This window comes from Hemibagrus wyckioides, linkage group LG04 (assembly GCF_019097595.1).
Source record: "Hemibagrus wyckioides isolate EC202008001 linkage group LG04, SWU_Hwy_1.0, whole genome shotgun sequence".
NCBI lineage: Eukaryota > Metazoa > Chordata > Actinopteri > Siluriformes > Bagridae > Hemibagrus > Hemibagrus wyckioides.
This window is the reverse complement of record NC_080713.1, coordinates 27,074,902-27,096,875: the sequence shown is the minus strand read 5'-3', so window position 1 is coordinate 27,096,875 and position 21,974 is coordinate 27,074,902. Positions and strand designations below refer to the sequence as shown.

Genomic DNA, 21,974 nt, shown 5'->3' with positions numbered 1-21,974 from the left:
GGTTACATTGCACTTTGGATCCAAGTTCAACATTACAAATATATAATGGAAATGTTCATGTTTGCAGATTTGAACAGTTTGTTTCTTATAGGGATTTTGATGCTGTTTTCCCCATCATATTTTTCTTTGTGTTTAGTTCAGGTTTAAAGAGAATAATGTAACATTTAGGTGTAAATATGCAGAATAACAGAGCAAAACTAGAGGCCAGAATAGCAAATATCTCCACAGCTACAGTGAATTTTCCAGGAGAGCTGACATAAGCTGGAATAAAAGTGACCCAAACTGCACAGAAGATAAGTATGCTGAATGTGATGAATTTTGCTTCATTGAAATTATCAGGCAGCTTCCTAGCTAGAAAAGCTAAAACAAAGCATAGGAAAGCAAGAACTCCTATATAACCCAAAACAGCCCAGAAACCTATAGCTGAGCCCAAACTACATTCTAATATGATCTTTTCCTTGTAGTAGTTCATGTTTTTGTACGGGAAAGGAGGAGAAACTGTTAACCAAAGAACACAGATAAGAACCTGTATGAGAGTAAAGGCAAGTACACTGAGTCTCTGCTGTAGAGGCCCAAACCATTTCATGACATTACTTCCTGGAAGTGTAGCTCTGAAGGCCATTAACACCACTACAGTTTTCCCAAGTACACAGGAGATACAGAGGACGAAGGTGATCCCAAACGCTGTGTGACGCAGCATACAGGACCACTGAGAGGGCCTTCCAATGAAAGTAAGTGAACAGAGGAAGCACAGAGTCAGAGAGAAGAGCAACAGGAAGCTTAGCTCAGAGTTGTTGGCTTTAACAATGGGAGTGTCCTTTTCTATTAGAAACAAAATAGCTACTAACACAGTTAATATAGCACCAGTCAAAGAAAAAGCTACCAGTATTATCCCCATAACCTCTGTAAATGAAAGAAACTCTATGACCTTTAACACACATTTATCTCTCTCAGCATTAGACCAATATTCTCCTGGACACTGCTCACAGTTATTTGAATCTGAAAAATAATTATGGTTATTTTTTTTATTATGAATGAAATTAAACATTATCTCATGGTTTTATTTATGAATGCAATTGTTGAGGAACTGTATCCTAAATAATAAAAGGAAGATACATAATGTGCAATAAACAACTTTTCTTTGAAACTTGGTGATGCTGAAATTACCTGTCTGGTTACTGATCTCTCCATCTGCACATGGTATACAGTCGTAGCAGCAGACAGGCCTTCCTTTCTGTGCAGCTTTCCTGGTTCCTGGAGGACAGCTCTCACTGCACACAGACCTTGGCTTCTAAAATGAACAAAATGTTACAGCTACAACCTTTGAATTGTAAGGTCTTTGAAGCATTTACTTTGAAGCATTATATTAAAGTATAACATTCCATGGATATTCAGTGGAAAGTAAAACATTTCAGAACATTTGTTTTTGTCAAATGAATGTTATTTATAACCATATAAGGACTTATAATAATAAAAAAAAACTATTCTAATTATGTTATAGTTTTAATAATAAAAAATGATAAAAAATGTACCTTTTTTTTCTCTCCAGCCCAGACTATATCTTCAGAATTTAGGACAAACTGTTGTCCATTTGGCAGAGAGGCATCATAATAGCCCACAACCTTAAACTCCATTTCTCCATTGAGCCCTCGTTGCCAGTTCACTACATCATACTTTGCAGCCGTTGCCCCAGTTCTGTCAAACAGTATATTGTCTCCTATTTTGGTGGTAAAATTTACCTTCTTTAGAGACTCAACAACCTTCATAGGAGATAAAACAAGTATTAGTTTCTTGTCAACATCAGTCAAGGACATGGCCTGCTGTTTCTCTTCTTTTGGTTACCTGCCATGGTTGTATTTTTTTCTCTTTGTCACAATTCTGGTTTTCTGTGCATGTCAACAGATGGTGTAGAGAATGTGCCACAGCATAAACTGCATTGTACATGTTATTTGCATACCTCTGTTCTGCTATATCTTCTGTGAAGTTTTTAAGTTGAATAATATCTTTATATCTGTTGCAGTTGTTTTCAGTTGTTTGAGAAATGTTTCCCTCTGTATGCAAGCAAGGGATTGCTGATTGCCAAAATTCATTGATAGCATAGTCAGCAAAACCAGCAATGTTCAATTTTCCTATAGCAAAACCAATAGACCCAGCAAATATGTTGTAACTTCCTGGTGTTAATATATTGACAGAAGTAATCCATGCCTCAACACCAATCATCTGGTAGCCGGTGACATTCTTCAGAATAAGCTGTTCTATTAGAATTTTCATATCAAAGTGGGCAAGAAATATGATAATTACTTTGGCTGTGCCTTGTTTAATAATATCCACCACTTTCTTGATTTTGGCAGTGTCTGACCGGTCAAACTTCTCAGAGTACTCAACACATATTCCCTCTTCTTTGGCTGCATTCAGAAAAATAGCCATTCCACTGTTTCCATAGTCATTATCACTGTTCACAGTTCCCACCCAAGACCAGCCAAAGTGCTTAACCAAAGATGCAAGAGCTCTACTCTGGTAGTAGTCACTCGCTATGGTCCTGAAGAAAGAAGGGTACTCTTTTCTGTTGCTCAGACATTCACATGTAGCAGCATAACTTACCTAAGGACAGAATGAGAAGTAAAAAATTTTTACATATTCACTTGGCTCTAGTTAGAGAACTTAGTCAAGGCCTTAAAATAGAAGCCAGTTTAAATGGAAAAATTAATTCATCTTTACTGCTCTATTCTGATCAGAGTTATACACATAAACACACATTAACACACTTTCACAGGGCAATTTAGTGTTTGTAATATTACCTACTTCACTGCCATGCCACCCATAAGAATCACATGCCTTGTTTAAAAACAAATAGATATCTACTGTAAACTATTTTTTTAGAATTGTGTCTCAAAGTTAAATTGAGAAAAATCTCTTAGCTGTTGACATTAAAGAAGCTCATTTTAAAGGACTCATGATTAGCAAATAAATAAGAATGGAAATATAATGACTGTAGACTGTATTAACTGTCAAATCTGCTCTATAAATGAAGAAAGTAATTTAATGTATAGATATTTGTCTTGCTATTAAATAAATAAATTAAATATTACAAAAACATTGCTCCTTACCACTGGGATATTAAATGGTCCTGTAGTTTTTGTGAGTACTATAGTAGGAGTAGACTCTGACTCTCCAATGATGGCTTGTACTACTGCTTGTCCAGAGCAGGCACCATCTGCTGTTATGTCCTGACCATTCATCAAAGCCATAGCTGCTTTCATAGATAACATTCTTGAGAGACAGTTGTCATAAATCCTGTATCCAATTGAAATATTTGGGAGCAATCTGTTGTTTCTGTTGATTTCTTCAATAGCAAAAATCAAGGTCTGAGCAAGGCGGAATTCACTGAGGTTAAGTCTACAAATATACATAAAAGCACAATGTATATGCTTTTAATAATAAGCAGTAATATTGAAAGCTAAAAAGATGCACTAATACAGGTTTCCTAAAACTAACTACACATATTTAAATATTCCATTACAACAAACCTAATGCAGATTAAAGGTTGAGGTTTTTCAGTATATGTCAGCAGCTGCATCTGGGTACCATCATGTATTGCAAAGATAGCTCCAATTATCACATCTCCATCTTTGGACAGCAGAGGACTTCCTGGGTTTTCCAGAATATGGCAATATTCTCCCTTTGCCTGGTGGAGAGAAAGGAGTAGTATAAGGAATAACATCACAAAGTTTCTACAATGCTTTTGCTTGCTCAGTTCTCAACAAATACTCTCTTCAGACCTTTATAGAAATGCTTTGGGTCTTCTGGGTATAACCAATCAGATTAAACAAATCAGAGGAGTGTTAATCTTTGTGATGTCATTATGGAGAGGGATGGTAGCTGCATCTCTTAATTATATCTGACTTAAGTTAGTCAACAATGACCACAAATTATTCACACTTAGACATACCTGTTGTAGTGTAAATGTAAATACAACAGTCTAGCCATGATGAAATTAACAAGTTTAGTTTAAGAATTTATGTGTGAATAATAATTATGTTAAGTACATTAGTATATGCTTGTTAGTTAACATATTAAATAACACATATGTTTAAAATCAAACATACTCTACATGAGACTAATAATAGTAACATTGTCATATTGTAATAATATATAACATCATGTGCTTAATGAAGGTTACTATATTAAGTTCGCCTTTCTTGGTAAAGGAGCAGATCCTACGGCCCGAGCCACCCAGAGCAATAACTGGGTTCCCTATCGAGGGAACTCAAAGCTGCGTCATGACTGACACTATGGGAAGGCTTAATTGAGGAAGTTGTGTCAGAAGCTCTGTGTGCACCCATGACAATTTATAGGGAATATGTGCCAATAAGTCTCCCAGTCTCCCAGTTTAAATGTAGACTAAAGACCTATCTCTTTAGCCTGGCATACATTTAACACATCCCATAACCTTGTGTTCCAGTACATCTGATTAAATGCACATGATCATCTAGTGCTGCTAATATTATGAACAGCAGCTACACTAATTCTGTTCCATTGTTGGGTCTGGTTCCTCTCAAGGTTTCTTCCTCATACCATCTAAGGGAGTTTTTCCTTTCCACAGTCGCCTCAGTCACCTCAGGCTTGCTCACTTGGGATAACATCTAGGACTGTTTGTCTGTTTGTCTGTTTATATGTTTGTTGTTTTCTTATGTTGTTTCTTATGTTGTTTCTCATGTAAAGCTGCTTTGAGACAATGCTCTTTGTTAAAAGCGCTATACAAATAAAATTTAGCTGAATTGAATTGAATAAGTCCTGGCAGCGCAGATCATGGGGTTCGCAGGATGAATTGGCAGGAGGTCCTTCCCTTTCTTTTGTCCTCTCCCCTGACTTCGATATCCCCGCTTCGTTTTCATGAGCTCACACTGCGATTTCTCCTGACCTGAAAGAGGATATTTTGTTGTCTGCGTCAGGCTCTGAGGAGCTCAATGTAGGGGCGGAGGGGCATTCCTCTGTTGATCTGCCACCGCAGTCAGTGGCATTTGAAGAACTCCTTGATGTTTTAACATGAGCTGTCACTAAATTAAATTTTAACAGGCCTGAAGAGGAAGTTAGTGCCATTTGGTCATTGTTGGGCTTGAAAATCATAGGTATGCAGCCATGCCCAGGGTTGAAGAGACGCTTGCAAGCTATCTCTCCCCTACTGGAGGCATGGAGGAAGTCTGTGCTTCCTTCTAAACCATGTAGCGTCATCTCAGCCCTTGTGGGGAAGGCCTACAAGGGCAGCAGGCCAAGCTGGTGCATCCCTGCACACCATGGCAGTCTTGCAGGCCGACCAGGCTGTTTTGCTGAAAGAGCTCAACTGTGGCCAGGGATTTGCCATGGAGAGGCACCTGTGGCTTAACTTATCAGGGCTTGTGAGGCATGCATGAGTATGGTCGGCGACCGGAACCAAGAGGTGAAGCACTAGATGGCGGCGTTTAGGGAATATATCCTTGACCGCAGTAAGCAGCCTGGGCCATCTTCCTGCCGCACCTGCCCCCAGCCCCCCAGCTTGCTCAGAGCGGAAAGAAGGGCTAGTGTGGCAGCCTGTGCCCCCCCCATCAAACTCTAGGGAGGCCGGCTAGCGTGCTTAGGCCCAGGACCATCAGCCGAGACCAGACCTTAGGTATGTCATTTCTGCCAGGAGGGCAATGAAAGACTCCTGACACCCGAGGGCTAGAGTTCCTAAGAGTGTCCTCCCAAGGGTGGTTTCCTCTACCTCCTGTCTTACTGCCTCTTGCATCTCAGAGGTCAGTAGGGTCCACTCTAGCTCCCTTTTCCCTTCATGAATTTATCCCCCGGATCTGCACCTGCCAGCTCACTGTTTCAGGGCTCATGTAGGTATTCTGCCAGAACACAGGAAGTTCCTCAGGTTTGCCTTTGTGGGCGAAGCATACCAGAATTGTGTTCTTCCTTTTGGTCTAGCCCTGTCACCACACACATATACAAAGTGCATGGATGCTGCCCTGGTACTGCTGCATCTACAGGGCACTGAATTTCCTGGACTGGCTCATCCTGGCCTAGTTGAAGGACATGGCAGTCAGTCATTGAGATGCTGTGCTTGCCCATTTGAGGTCTCTAGGCCTCAAGTTGAACCCAGAGAAATGTGCACCACAATGCAGGTATGTCTGTCTCCTGCTTGGGTGACTCCCTTACTGTCAGTGGTGACAGCTAGTCTGCTAGGCCAAAGCCTCTCTTTGCCTCGGCAACATGGTCTCATGGCCTCATGGCAGCAGCAGCCAACATTATCCCTTTGGGTCTGCATCACATGAGGCTGTTCCAGCTCTGGCTCAGGGGCACGGGCTTTCATCCCCACAGGCATACCCTCAGTGCCATTAGGGTTACATGCCTCGGGTTTCATACACTTCTTATGTGGAAAAGACCCCGGTTTCTGACCTTGGGTCCCACACTAAAGGCGAGTTATTGTCACAAGACTCTTTCAATGGACGCCTCGCTTTCAGGCTGGGGAGAGGTCTTGGATGGCTGCCCACCCAGGGTCTCTGGGAGGGCCTTCAACTCTCATGGCACATAAATTGCTTGGAGATGAGAGCCATGTTTCTAGCATTGATACACTTTCTCCCACACCTTAGGGCATAGGTGTCAAACTGGATCCACAAAGGGCTGGTGTGGGTGCAGGTTTTCTTTCCAACCAAGTAGAAGCCACACCTGATTCCACCTGTTTAATCAACTGATCTTGGCTTTCAGTAGACTCAGGTGTGGCTTCTACTTGGTTGGAAAGAAAACCTGCACCCACACTGGCCCTTTGTGGATCTGGTTTGACACCTATGCCTTAGGGGCTACCATGTGTTGGTGTGCACAGACAGAACTAAAATAGTTTCTTCATTATAAATAATCAGGACAGTCTACATTCACTCTGTTCAGGTTGGTGCAACAGATTCTACTCTGGGCAGAAACCAGGTTTCTTTCACTAAGAGCAGTTTACTCCCAGGGTACATAAATCGGGACGTAGACTTCCTGTAGAGGCAGGTGCTGAGGCCCGGGGAGTGGTGGATCTGTTCACCTCCATGGAGTTGGCCCACTGTCCACTGTGGTATTCCCTTTCTCACCCAGCCCCTCTGGGCCTGGATGCTGTGGTACAGACGTGGCCAAGGCTATGCCTGTATGCCTTTATGCCTGTATGTACCATACTGTGTGGTGCCAAGCAGCTAAGGCCTTCCTGCAGACTGCATCTCCCCTCCTGGGACCTCTCTGTGGTCCTAGAGGGGGTGCTTTAAGCCCATGGAGTCAAAGAAGTTTCTGACCCTAAAGACGGCTGTGCTCTTAGCCTTGGACTTTCCTTAGCTCTATTAGTCACCCCCACCTGCTTAGCATTTGCCCCTGGCATGTCCAAGGCTTTCTTGCACCCTAGGGCAGGATATGTCCCCAAGGTTCCCAGGATGGCCAGTCATCCAATCATCTTTCAGGCCTTCTGTCTTCCGGCCCATGAGTCAGCGAACTTATGTTCATCAATCAAGCTCATGGGACCCCACTCCAGGTCCCAGGTCATTCAGGGCTTATTGATCTTCTATTCCTGGTTTGCTTGTGTGCTCTCATGGCCCCTGGGACAGACATCAACCAGCGTGTGGCTGGTCCCATTATACCAGGTTACATATGTAACCCGGTTCCCTGAGAAGGGAACGAGACACTGCATTGCTTGCCACACCCCGGGCATTGCACTTCCTTCAGACACATAGAAGCTTGAGTGATGTGACGTAGATGCCTTTATATGGACTTATTGGCGCATATTCCATTCGTCACGTCCTATCCGAGCCTATAAATTGAGCCACAGAGACAACTTCCTCAATGAAGTGTTCCCATAGCATCAGTGATGATGCAGCATCTTGTTCCTTTCTCAAGGAACCGGGTTATGCTTAATTCATATTAAGCATTAGTGCATGATTTTATGATTCACATAGCTACTTTTTTGCATATAAATGGTTGCATAAGAGAAATTTTTAAATGACTGGCCTGCAACTCTCTGGCAAATGTCTACACATTTAGTGAGTTGTTGGATTGCTTGTTTGAATATAGAGATTTTCATCAGAAATTCTATCACTGCTACACACATTTTTACCATAAAACAGGCAGTATGTGGTTATGGTTTTGGTGGAAAATGTCTGACTGTTGATCTGGTGGGGACATTTTGCTGAAACATTGCAGTTTTTATTTTAAAAACTAAAGATACAAAACATTTTTTCATTTGGTTTCTTAGGAAAAGATGAAAGTTAGACATCTTTAGATACATAGAACTATATAACAAAATTCTTCTTGTTATTATATATGAGAACATAGAAAAAGAGATTTGATCATTCTTATTATGGAACACAGCCCCGTAATTATGTTCCTGCCTTTTAATTGATAAGGATGTCTTTTGTAATTACAGCATGTGTTGGGTCACATATAATGCTTGTGCTTCCTCACAGATCTCCTTAGTTCCTCTGCAATTCTTACACAAACCCCTCCAAAGCTTTGTGTTACACGTTTCCATCTCTACTGCCTGGTTTAAGTCTGCAAATTAAGCACAGATTATGGTTCTATTGTTTCTAAATTCTCCAAAAGAACATACAATTTGGTTAGTTGGTTTCTGCTTATATAAATTGAGGCCTATTAATATGAGAACATTTTTCTCAGATTTTTAAATAAAAATTTAGATATCTTAAAAAAATTGTATGCCATTAAGATGATTGTCCTATATTCCTGATTACAAACATGCATGTTGCTAAATACTAAATAACTTTCTGGACAGAACCACGATTATGGTTTGTATGATTAGTTAATCAGATGTAGGTTTTCAGATGTATTTGACTTAATTGATCATATTTGACATTGTGTTGCTCAATATTTGACAGGGACAAATTCAATTGACAATGTATATGTTTGCAGATTTTAATGATTTAAAGGGATTTAGATGCCATTTTACACATCATATTTTTCTTTGTATTTAGTTCAGGTTTAAACAGAATAATATAACATTTAGGAGTAAATATACTAAATAGTAGAGCAAAACTGGAGGCCAGAATAGCAAATATCTCCACAGCTACAGTGAATTTTCCAGGAGAGCTGACATAAGCTGGAATAAAAGTGATCCAAACTGCACAGAATATAAGCATGCTAAAAGTGATGAATTTAGCTTCATTAAAATTATCAGGCAGCTTCCTAGCTAGAAAAGCTAAAACAAAGCACAAGAAAGCAAGAATTCCTATATACCCCAAAACAGCCCAGAAACCTATAGCTGAGCCCAAGCTACATTCTAATATGATCTTTTCCAAGGAAAAAAACACGAGCATTATCCCCATAGCCTCTGTAAATAAAAGAAATTGTTTTACCACATCATATTTTGCAGCTGTTGCCCCAGTGTTGTCAAACAAAATATGGTCTCCTATTTTAGTGATAAAATTTATGGTTTTTAGAGACTCAACAACCTGTAAATGGAAAAGAAAACAAATATTTATTTCAGGATAATATCAGTCATGGATATTGCTGGTTTTGCTTTAGTTCTTTATATTACCTGCCATGATTGTATTGTTTTGCTTTTCTCACAACTCATTTCTGTGCATCTCAACAGGCTGTGTAGAGAATGTGTAGAGAATGTGCCACAGCATAAACCGCATTGTAGATGTTATTTGCATATCTCAATTCTGATATACACTATATTGCCAAAAGTATTCGCTCACCCATCCAAATAATCAGAATCAGGTGTTCCAATCACTTCCATGGCCACAGGTGTATAAAATCAAGCACCTAGGCATGCAGACTGTTTTTACCAACATTTGTGAAAGAATGGGTCGCTCTCAGGAGCTCAGTGAATTCCAGCGTGGAACTGTGATAGGATGCCACCTGTGCAACAAATCCAGTCGTGAAATTTCCTCGCTCCTAAATATTCCACAGTCAACTGTCAGCTGTATTATAAGAACGTGGAAGTGTTTGGGAATGACAGCAACTCAGCCACGAAGTGGTAGGCCACGTAAACTGATGGAGCGGGGTCAGCGGATGCTGAGGCGCATAGTGCGAAGAGGTCGCCAACTTTCTGCAGAGTCAATCACTACAGACCTCCAAACTTCATGTGGCCTTCAGATTAGCTCAAGAACAGTGCGCAGAGAGCTTCATGGAATGGGTTTCCATGGCCAAGCAGCTGCATCCAAGCCATACATCACCAAGTGCAATGCAAAGCGTCAGATGCAGTGGTGTAAAGCACACCGCCACTGGACTCTAGAGCAGTGGAGACGCGTTCTCTGGAGTGACGAATCGCGCTTCTCCATCTGGCAATCTGATGGACGAGTCTGGGTTTGGCGGTTGCCAGGAGAACAGTACTTGTCTGACTGCATTGTGCCAAGTGTAAAGTTTGGTGGAGGGGGGATTATGGTGTGGGGTTGTTTTTCAGGAGCTGGGCTTGGCCCCTTAGTTCCAGTGAAAGGAACTCTGAATGCTTCAGCATACCAAAACATTTTGGACAATTCCATGCTCCCAACTTTGTGGGAACAGTTTGGAGCTGGCCCCTTCCTCTTCCAACATGACTGTGCACCAGTGACCAAAGCAAGGTCCATAAAGACATGGATGACAGAGTCTGGTGTGGATGAACTTGACTGGCCTGCACAGAGTCCTGACCTCAACCCGATAGAACACCTTTGGGATGAATTAGAGTGGAGACTGAGAGCCAGGCCTTCTCGTCCAACATCAGTGTGTGACCTCACAAATGCGCTTCTGGAAGAATGGTCAAATATTCCCATAAACACACTCCTAAACCTTGTGGACAGCCTTCCCAGAAGAGTTGAAGCTGTTATAGCTGCAAAGGGTGGACCGACGTCATATTGAACCCTATGGATTAGGAATGGGATGTCACTTAAATTCATATGTGAGTCAAGGCAGGTGAGCGAATACTTTTGGCAATATAGTGTATCTTTACTGTAGTTTTTAAATTGAACAACGTCTACATATTTGCTGCATTCGATTTCAGTATGAGAAAGCTTTCCCTCTGTTTGAAAGCAAGGGAAATCTTCATGCCAAAATCCATTCAGAGCATAGTCAGCAAAACCATCAATTTTTAGTTTTCCCACATCAAGTCCAATGGATCCAGTCAATATGTTGTAACTTGCTGGTGTGACTAGATCAACAGCAGAAATCCATGCCTCACCACCAATCATCTGGTAGCCAGTGACATTGTTTAGAATTAGGTGATCTATTAGAATGTTCATATCAAAGTAGGCAAGAAAAATGATAATTACTTTGGCTGTGCCTTTCTTAATAATATCAGTCACTTTCCTGATTTTCTCAGGATCTGACCGGTCAACCTTTTCAGAATACTCAACACATATTCCTTCCACTTTCGCTGCATTCAGAAAAATGGCCATTCCATTGTTTCCATAGTCATTATCACGGTTCACAGTTCCCACCCAAGACCAGCCAAAGTGCTTGACCAAATATGCCAGAGCTCTACTCTGGTAGTAGTCACTTGCTATGGTCCTGAAGAAAGATGGGTACTCTTTTCTGTTGCTTAGACAATCACAGCTAGCAGCATAGCTTATCTAAGAACAGAAAGACTGCATAATTTTTGCTGCATAATGGAAAGTTTTTTCCAAGATTGAAAAAATTACATCTATGTAATATAGCAATTATTATGTTCTAGGGACACTATGAGTGTAAAAGTATACTAATGTAACTGATAATGATAGTAAAAATAGCATTCTTTCCATTAGTTTTACCACTCTATTTTGGTCAGGTTTGAGTTGGACACCAAGGCAATCCTGGAAATAATGGGCATAAGGCGAACATGTAACATGTTCACACACCCTTTCACACCTAGAAATAATTCAATTTAGCCATTCTGCCTGTCGGTTTGCTTAAGTATTTATTAGCTGATGGTAACTAGAGAACCCCACACACAAACATATAGAAAACATGCAAAATTCTACACACAGGATTAAACCTGGGGCTGTGATGTGCCAGTGGACCACTATGCTATCCAATGCACCACTATGCTATCCAACATATATTACTCAAAAACAAATTAACATCTAGGTTAATCCTACAAATCTTTTGGAATCTTGAACAGAATTAATATAATTTACTTGCTTGTTAGAATTGTGTTACAAGGTAAAATTGAGCTTCTCTTAAGGCAAAAGGATTAATGATTAGTAATTAGATATATGTAGACGTAAAAGGAAGATTTAGAAATTTTTATAAATGAAGCATTTGCCTTTCCTGTATATTTAAAGTGTGTTTTGTAACTTTTAATTAAATTGTTAAATAAATGAAGATAAAATCATTCACCCTTACCACTGGGATCTGAAATGGTCCTGTAGTTTGTGTGAGTGCTATAGTAGGAGTAGACTCCAACTCTCCTATGATGGCTTGTACTACTGCTTGTCCAGAGCAGGCATCATCTGCTGTCATGTCCTGACCATTCATCAGAGCCATGGCTGCTTTCATAGATAACAAGCTTGAGAGACAGTTGTCATAAATCTTGTAACCAATTGTGATATTTGGGAGCAAGATTTTGCTTCTGTTGATTTTATCAATTGCAAAAGTCATAGTTTGAGCAAGGCGTAAGTCACTGAGATCACTTCAACATACATACATAAAATATCATGTCAAATTATTTATATATTTAATGAAAAATAAAAGAAATAAAATGGAGAAATACATATTATATAGAGCAAATTACAGTCTCTAATGTGACTACAGTGTCATAGTTTACTAACTACACATAGTGAAATATTCCATTACAACAAACCTAATGCAGATTAAAGGTTGAGGTTTTTCAGTATATGTCAGCAGCTGCATCTGTGTACCATCATGTAATGCAAAAATAGCTCCAATTATCACATCTCCATCTTTGTACAACAGAGGACTTTCTGGGTTTTCCAAAAAATGTCAATATTCTCCCTTTGCCTGGTGGAGAGAAAGGAGTAGTATAAGGAATAACATCACAAAGTTTCTACAATGCTTTTGCTTGCTCAGTCCTCAACAAATACTCTCTTTAGATATTTATAGAAATTTATAGTCTTCTGGGTATAACCAAGCAGATTAAACAAATCAGAGAAGTGTTAATCTTTGTAAAGTCATTATGGAGAGGGATGGTAGCTGCATCTCTTAATTGACTTAAATAAGTAAACAATGACCACAAATTATTCACACTTAGACATACCTGTCTCTAAACCATTTCAGTAGGAACACTTGCACATTTACAGTGAGAGAAAAAATATTTGATCCCCTGCTGATTTTGTATGTTTGCCCACTGACACAGAAATTATCAGTCTATAATTTTAATGGTAGGTTTATTTGAACAGTGAGAGACAGAAAATCCAGAAAAACAAGCATTTTAATGAGAGAACTACTGTAAGTATTTGATCCCCTATCACTCAGCAAGATTTCTGGGTTCCAGGTGTCTTTTATACAGGTAACAAGATGAGATTAGGAATACTCTCTTAAAGGGAGTGCTCCTAATCTCAGCTTGTTACCTCTATAAAAGAAACTTGTCCACAGTGGTAATCAATCAATCATATTCCAAATTCTCCACCATGGCCAAGACCAAAGAGCTGTCCAAGGAAGTCAGGGACAAGATTGTAGTCCTACACAAGGCTGGAATATGCCAAAAAGTATCGCCAAGCAGCTTGGTGAGAGGCTGAAAAACAGTTGGTGTGATTATTAGCAAATGGAAGAAACACAAAATACCGGATTGAAGAAGAAGCTTTATTGTCATTTCAACCACATATAGCTGATGCAGTACATAGTGAAATGAGACAATGTTTCTCCAGGACCTGGTGCTACATAAACATACAACATAAAGATCAAGCACAAGAACAACACAAAGCTACGACTGAAAGTTTGTCCAAGCCACATAAAGTGTAGTGTGCCACACAAAGTGTAACTGCCAATCTCCCTCAGTCTGGGGCTCCATGCAAGATCTCACCTTGTGGAGCTTCAATGATCATAAGAATGGTAAGGAATTAGCCCAGAACTACTCAGGAGGATCTTGTCAATGATTTCAAGGCAGTTGGGACCATAGTCACCAATAAAACAATTGGTAACACACTACGCCATGAACTGACTGAAATCCTGCAGCGACAGCAAGGTCCCCCTGCTCAAGAAAACACATGTATAGGCCCATCTGAAGTTTGCCATTTAACATCTGAATGATTCAGAGGAGAAATGGGTTAAAGTGTTGTGGCCAGATAAGATGAAAATCGAGCTCTTTGGCATCAACTCAACTCGCCATGTTTGGAGGAGGAGGAATGCTTCCTATGACCCCAAGAACACTATCTCCAGGTGACAGGACAACTGCACGGGGCCATGTACTGTCAAATTTTGGGTGAGAACCTCTATTCTCAGCCAGGGCATTGAAAATGGGTCGTAAATGGGTATTCCTGCTAACAATGACCTAAAACACATGGCCAAGGCAACAAAGGAGTGGCTCAAGAAGAAGCAAATTAAGGTCCTGGAGTGGCCTAGCCAGAAAATCTCTGGAGGGAGCTGAAGGTTCGAGTTGCCACACATCAGCCTCAAAACCTTAATGACTTGGAGACGAGTGGGACAAAATCCCTCCTGAGATGTGTGCAAACCCGGTGTCAACTACAAAAAATGTCTGTCCTCTGTGATTGCCAACAAGGGTTTTGCCACAAAGTGCTAAGTCATGTTTTGTAAAGTGGTCAAATACTTTTCACTCCTTAAAATGCAAAACAATGTATAACTTTTTTGAAATGTGTTTTTCTGGACTTTTTTTGTTTGTTTTTATTCTGTCTCTAAGTGTTCAATTAAACCTACCATTAAAATTATAGACTGGTCACTTCTACAAAATAAACAGCAGATATTTTTTTTTTTTTTTTTGAAGTGTGTACTTTCTCCTTCTCAGAGAACCACCTTCTAGGGTGTAGTTTGGGATTCGACCACAATGCAGGCATGTCTGACTCCTTCTAGGGTGGCTTCCATACTGTCAGCATTGAAAGCTATTTGGCTAGACCAAAGCCTCTCTGTCACCGAAGAGCATAGAGTGCTCAGCCTCATGGCAGCACCAGCCAAAGTTATCACTTTGGGTCTGCTTCACATGAGGCCATTCCAGCTCTGGCTCAGGGGTGCAGGCTTTCATCCCCGCAGGCATTCCCTCATTGCCATAATGGTTACGCACTGCGGGTTTTGTACCCTTCTTATGTGGAAATTGCCCTGGTTTCTGACCTTAGGTCTCACACTAGGGGTGATTCATCATCACAAGACTCTTTCAACGGATGCCTCGCTTTCAAGCTGGGGAGCAGTCATGGATGGCCGCCCCACCCAGGGTCTCTGGGAGGTCCATCAACTCTCATGGCACATAAATGCAGATGATGGCCATGTTTCTAGCATTGAAACACATTTCTTCCACACCTTAGGGTATACCATGTGCACACAGACAGCACTACAGTAGATTCTTATATCAATTAACAGGGCAGTCTGTGTTCACAGCCTCTGTTCAGGTTGGCACAGCAGATTCTGCTCTGGGCAGAGACCAGGTTTCTTTCTCTGAGCGAGATTTTTGTCCCAGGGACGTCCTGTTGAGGCAGGTGCTGAGGCCTGGGGAGTGGTGTTTCCATCCACAGGTGGTGGAGAGCATCTGGCAAATTTTTGGCTGTGCAGAAGTGGATCTGTTCACCTCCAAGGAGTGGACACACTATCCACTTTGGTATTCCCTTTCTCACCCAGCCCCTCTGGGCCTGGATGCTCTGGTACAGATGTGGCCGAGGCTATGAAGGTACGCCTTTCTCCTGGTAGCTCTGCTCCTAGAAGTCCTAGCCAAAGTGCACAACAATCGAGTCCACCTTCTTCTAGTGGCTCCACGCTGGCCTTCACAAGTTTGGTTCACAGACCTTGTCTCCCTCCAAGATGGCGGGAGATTCCTGTCAGAAAATATCTCTTCTCTCAGGAGCAGGAGGCAATCTTACACCCCCACCCTGCCTTGAAGTTAGTGGAGACTCTGTTGAATGCTAGGGTTCCTGCCACTAGAAAGCTGTATGCTCTGAAGTGGAGGTTTTTGCAGTCTCGCCATTTTTGGGCCTGTCCTCCTCTACTTTAAAAGTGTACATGGCCACCATTGCTGCGAACCACAAACTTGTGTTTGGGGCCTTCTTGGGTAAACACCCTCTGGTCTCTCATTTTCTGCACGGTGCCAGGTGGCTGAGGCCTTCCTGCACAATGCATCTCCCCTCCTGGGACCTCTCTGTGGTCCTAGAGGGGCTGCTGGAGGCTCCTTTTGAGCCCATGGAGTCAGCCCATGACCCCCCCATCTGCTTAGAATTTGCCTCTGGCATATCCAAGTCCAATCGACATGTGTGCACACAGAGATTCAGAGACAACTTCCTCCATGAAGTGTTCCTATAGCATCAGGGATGACGCAGCATCTTGTTTCCTTCTCAGGGAACCAGGTTATATACGTAACCTGGTGTAGTTTTAATCCACGCCTGTGTGAATTATTACTTAAAACATGTACCAGCAGGTGGTAATTATACGCACATGAATTCATAAGACTCAAATTGTAGTTAAGGTTTGCTTTTCAATAGTGTGTGAAAAGTAGAATGCCTTAAGTCATCATTAATTCATATTACGTATTGGTGCATGATTTTTGTATGATTCACACAGCTAATTGTTTCCATAAGAATGGTTGCATAAGAGACAAAATTAACATTACAGTCTGTTATAAGAAACTCTATCACTGCTACATGCATTTTTACAGTAAAATAGGGTGTATGTAGTTATATCTGACAGTGTTGATCTTGTGGGAACATTTTGATAAAACATTGCAGTTTTTATTTTTAAAACTAAAGATACAAAGCATTTTTGAGCATTTATAAGCATATAACTATATAACAATATTCTTCTTGTTGGCGTTATTAAATAAGAGGACATAGAGAAAGATATGTTCACAACTATTTGATAATTTTGATTATGGAACACATCTCCATAATTATGTTTCTGCCTTTTAATTAATATGGTTGTCTTCTGTAGGTACAGCATTTGTTGGGCCACCTATAATGCTTGTCCTACCTCACAGATCTCCTTTGTTCTTCCTCAATTCTTACACAAACCCCTCCAACTGCCTCATTTAAGTCTGCAAATACAGCATAGCTTATGCTTCCATTGTTTCTTTAGTTTTTTCCACATGAAAAATTCTACAAACAATTTTGTCTCAACTGTGGGAGACATTTTGCATGGTGCATGAGGTGGTGTTCTTACTGCTTGGTTGGTTTCAGCTTATATACATTGAAGCCTACATGATAAGATGTTATATATTGATATATTAATTCAATTTTTAAAAATCGAGAATCTTAAATATTTGAATGCCATTAAGATGATTGTCCTATATTCCTGATAACAAACATATGTATTATTAAATATTTTTCTGGACAGAGATAAGACACCATTATGATTTTTATGATTAGTTTAATGTTCTCATACATATCCATTATAGATTTAAACAGATGTACTTTTTTTGCTCAGTATTTGACACTGACAAATTTGAAACTGAACAGTTTGTTTCTTAAAGGGATTTAGATGCCATTTTACCCATCATATTTTTCTTTGTGTTTAGTTCAGGTTTAAAGAGAATAATATAACATTTAGGAGTAAATATACAGATTAGTAGAGCAAAACTGGAGGCCAGAATAGCAAATATCTCCACAGCTACAGTGAATTTTCCAGGAGAGCTGACATAAGCTGGAATAAAAGTGACCCAAACTGCACAGAAGATAAGTATACTAAATGTGATAAATTTAGCTTCATTAAAATTATCAGGCAGCTTCCTAGCTAGAAAAGCTAAAACAAAGCACAAGAATGCAAGAACTCCTATATATCCCAAAACAGCCCAGAAACCTATAGCTGAGCCCAAACTACATTCTAATATGATCTTTTCCTTGTAGTAGTTCATGTTTTTGTATGGGAAAGGAGGAGAAACTGTTAACCAAAGCACACAGATAAGAACCTGTATGAGAGTGAAGGCAAGTACACTGAGTCTCTGCTGTAGAGGCCCAAACCATTTCATGACATTACTTCCTGGAAGTGTAGCCCTGAAGGCCATTAACACCACTACTGTTTTCCCCAGTACACAGGAGATACAGAGGACAAAGGTGATCCCAAATGCTGTGTGACGCAGCATACAGGACCACTCAGATGGCCTTCCAATGAAAGTAAGGGAACAGAGAAAACACAGAGTCAGAGAGAAGAGCAGCAGGAAGCTCAGCTCAGAGTTGTTGGCTTTAACAATGGGAGTGTCCTTTTCTATTAGAAATAAAATAGCTACTAACACAGTTAATATAGCTCCAAACAAGGAAAAAAACACCAGTATTATCCCCATAACCTCTGTAAATAAAAGAAACTCTATGACCTTTAACACACATTTATCTCTCTCAGCATTAGACCAATATTCTCCTGGACACTGCTCACAGTTATTTGAATCTGCAAAATAACCATGGTTATTCTTATTATTATTAGGAAGGGAAATAAACTTTTGCTCATGGTTTTATTTGTTAATGCAATTGTTGAGGAACTGTATCCTAAATAAGAAAAGGAGGATACAACATGTACAATAAACAACTTTTCTTTGAATCTTGGTCATGCTGAAATTACCTGTCTGGTTACTGATCTCTCCATCTGCACATGGTAAACAGTCATAGCAGCAGACAGGCCTTCCTTTCTGTGCAGCTTTCCTGGTTCCTGGAGGACAGCTCTCACTGCACACAGACCTTGGCTTCTAATATAAACAACATATTACAGCTACAACCTTTGAATTATAAGGTTTTTTGGCAAGCCTATGCAACTCTTTAGCCATATTTTTTTTGTTCATTAATTATATATAATATGCAGCTTTACAGATCTGTAATATTTTCTTTGAAGTACTATACTGGTACAAAATGACTCATGTATATTCACTGAGAATGTTTCATGTATATTCACCAGAACATTTCTAGAACATTTGTTTTTTGGAAGAATAAAGTTATAAACTTAAGAATAAAGAATAAGTTAGAGCCATAAAGAGACTTATTTAAAAAAATCATTTATAACACTTTCGAGTATGTTTGTTAAAACCTTAGCAAACAATGTTTATACCTTTATTTTTTCTCCAGCCCAGACTATGTCTTCAGAATTAAGTACAAATTGTTGTCCACTTGGCAGAGAGGCATCATAATAGCCCACAACCTTAAACTCCACTTCTCCATTGAACCCTCGTTGCCAGTTCACCACATCATATTTTGCAGCTGTTGCCCCAGTGCTATCAAACAAAGTATGGTCTCCTATTTTAGTGGTAAAATTTACCTTTTTTAGAGACTCAACAACCTGTAAATGGAAAAGAAAACAAATATTTATTTCAGTATAATATCAGTCATGGATATTGCTCGCTTTGCTTCAGTTCTTTATATTACCTGCCATGATTGTATTGTTTTGCTTTTCTCACAACTCATTTCTGTGCATCTCAACAGGCTGTGTAGGGAATGTGCCACAGCATAAACCGCATTGTAGATGTTATTTGCATATCTCAATTCTGATATATCTTTACTGTAGTTTTTAAATTTAACAAGGTCTACATATTTGCTGCATTCGATTTCAGTATGAGAAAGCTTTCCGTCTGTTTGTAAGCAAGGGAAATCTTCATGCCAAAATCCATTGAGAGCATAGTCAGCAAAACCATCAATTTTTAGTTTTCCCACATCAAATCCAATGGATCCAGCCAATATGTTGTAACTTGCTGGTGTGACTAGATCAACAGCAGAAATCCATGCCTCGACACCAATCATCTGGTAGCCAGTGACATTGTTTAGAATTAGGTGATCTATTAGAATGTTCATATCAAAGTAGGCAAGAAAAATGATAATTACTTTGGCTGTGCCTTGCTTAATAATATCAGTCACTTTTCTGATTTTCTCAGGATCTGACCGGTCAAACTTTTCAGAATACTCAACACATATTCCTTCCACTTTCGCTGCATTCAGAAAAATGGCCATTCCATTGTTTCCATAGTCATTATCACTGTGTACAGCTCCCACCCAAGACCAGCCAAAGTGCTTGACCAGATATGCCAGCGCTCTACTCTGGTAGTAGTCACTCGCTATGGTCCTGAAGAAAGATGGATACTCTTTCTTGTTGCTCAGACATTCACATGTAGCAGCATGACTTATCTGAGAACAGAAAAACACATTAAAAAATGCATTTTTGCTGAATAATGCAAGATTAAAACTGGGGCTGTGATGTGCCAGTGGTACCAATGCACCACTGTACCATTCAATAACATACTTCTAACATACCTCTACTAACATACTCAAAAACAAATTAATATCTAAGTTAATCATGCACATATTTTGGAATGATAAACAGAATTACTATAATTTACATCCTCATTAGAATTGTTACAAGGTAAATTTGAGCTTCTCTTAAGGCAAAAACATTAATGATTTGTAATCAGATAAATATATTTGTATAATGAAGATGCAGACATTTCTATAAATTAAACATATGCATTTTGCATTTCACATATACATATGTGTTTTGTAACTTTTAATTAAATTGTTAAATAAATGAGGATAAAATCATTCACTTACCACTGGGATCTGAAATGGTCCTGTAGTTTGTGTGAGTGCTATAGTAGGTGTAGACTCTGACTCTCCTATGATGGCTTGTACTACTGCTTGTCCAGAGCAGGCATCATCTGCTGTTATGTCCTGGCCATTCATCAGAGCCATGGCTGCCTTCATAGATAACAAGCTTGAGAGACAGTTGTCATAAATCTTGTAACCAATTGAGATATTTGGGAGCAAGATGTTGCTTCTGTTGATTTCTTCAATTGCAAAAGTCATAGTCTGAGCAAGGCGTAATTCACTGAGGTCACTTCTACAAATATCCATAAAATATCATATGATATGACAAATTGCTTATATATTAGATGAAAAATAAAAGAAATAGTATGGCGAAATACAGATTATGATATAGAGCAAAATAGTCCAATGTCCAATGTGACTACAGTATCATAGTTTAGCCTACAACAAACCTAATGCAGATTAAAGGTTGAGGTTTTTCAGTATATGTCAGTAACTGCATCTGTGTACCACGATGTATTGAAAAGATAGCTCCAATTATTACATCTCCATCTTTGGACAGCAGAGGATTTTCTGGGTTTTCCAGAATATGGCAATATTCTCCCTCTGCCTGGTAAAAACGAAAGAGTAGTATGAGGAATAACATCACAAAGTGTGTCAACTGCTTTTTCTGGATCAGTTCTCAAACTATATAGTCTTCATATGTATATTATATATATATATAGACATGCTCTGGACGGTTTGGGTATTACCGTTTATTTTGGACAAATCAGGGGTGGTGGCTAGGTGATGTCATTGAGGGACAATATACTACCTACAACTCTTAATTATTTCTGATTAAAATTATTCATCATAGACCAAAAAAAATATTTACAGACACCATTGTTGGCTTGTACATGCTTGGCCTTCATGTGCTGTCAAACCATGTATCAAATCTGTTTGCATATATTGTATACCGGAGACCGGCCACAATGCACCAGTATCTCTCACTTGAGCACCACATATATGGCAGTCTCCACTGGCTAGTTCACAAAGTATGAGCCTACCCAGAGTGGAAGGGAGCAAGTATGTGGGCCCAATTCTATTATTTGCAAAAGGCATTATTGTGCGACTGAAATTGCACTGAATGGTAGATTAGGCTAATGGATAAAGACAAGGGTATAACAGCAGAAATAAATTGAGTTTATTTTTGTACCTTCTTTCAGAGTCTCATCCCCCATTGGCTTATAAGTTTTGTTATTTTTTGTTAGTTTTGTTAGTTTTTGTTAGCAATACATGCAGAACATTTGAAACAGTCCATGTAGGTAGAAAATAATAGGAATTATGTTATGTTCTACAAAAAGATAAATGCAGCAGAAGGCTGATGCAGTAAACATGTAGTAAATCATTTCCCCTGCAGATATGTTG

At 39.7% G+C, this 21,974-nt stretch overlaps 2 protein-coding genes across 2 annotated transcripts; both read right to left on the bottom strand.

Moving 5' to 3' along the window:
- Window positions 1–85: 85 nt before the first annotated feature.
- On the bottom strand, window positions 86–15,103 carry LOC131351524 (extracellular calcium-sensing receptor-like). Its single transcript, XM_058386940.1, has 9 exons — window positions 14,995–15,103; window positions 6,178–6,417; window positions 5,844–5,899; window positions 3,528–3,685; window positions 3,108–3,396; window positions 1,843–2,601; window positions 1,533–1,760; window positions 1,168–1,288; window positions 86–999 (listed from the first exon to the last, which is right to left on the bottom strand). The coding sequence occupies exons 1-9, from the start codon at window positions 15,101–15,103 to the stop codon at window positions 86–88; spliced, it is 2,874 nt and encodes a 957-aa protein (XP_058242923.1).
- Window positions 15,104–17,521: 2,418 nt separating this feature from the next.
- Window positions 17,522–21,204, bottom strand: LOC131352196 (extracellular calcium-sensing receptor-like). The gene is made up of 6 exons (XM_058388141.1): window positions 21,020–21,204; window positions 20,574–20,862; window positions 19,401–20,153; window positions 19,087–19,314; window positions 18,607–18,730; window positions 17,522–18,435 (listed from the first exon to the last, which is right to left on the bottom strand). Exons 1-6 carry the CDS (start codon window positions 21,067–21,069, stop codon window positions 17,522–17,524), a joined length of 2,358 nt encoding a protein of 785 aa, XP_058244124.1. The 5' UTR covers window positions 21,070–21,204.
- Window positions 21,205–21,974: the final 770 nt, after the last annotated feature.

Excerpts from the sequence above, each read along its gene's own strand:
- LOC131352196 (XM_058388141.1), bottom strand. The coding sequence starts at position 21,069 with ATGCAGTTACTGACATATACTGAAAAACCTCAACCTTTAATCTGCATT. Across the intron at positions 18,731-19,086 it reads GGGCTGGAGAAAAAATAAAG|AAGCCAAGGTCTGTGTGCAG; the intron begins GTATAAACATTG and ends TGTTTATATTAG. Across the intron at positions 18,436-18,606 it reads AGAGATCAGTAACCAGACAG|ATTCAAATAACTGTGAGCAG; the intron begins GTAATTTCAGCA and ends GTTATTTTGCAG.
- LOC131351524 (XM_058386940.1), bottom strand. The coding sequence starts at position 15,103 with ATGAAAGCCTGCACCCCTGAGCCAGAGCTGGAATGGCCTCATGTGAAG. Across the intron at positions 5,900-6,177 it reads ACTAGCTGTCACCACTGACA|GCAAACCTGAGGAACTTCCT; the intron begins GTAAGGGAGTCA and ends TCGCCCACAAAG. Across the intron at positions 3,397-3,527 it reads CAACCTTTAATCTGCATTAG|ACTTAACCTCAGTGAATTCC; the intron begins GTTTGTTGTAAT and ends GTATATTTGTAG.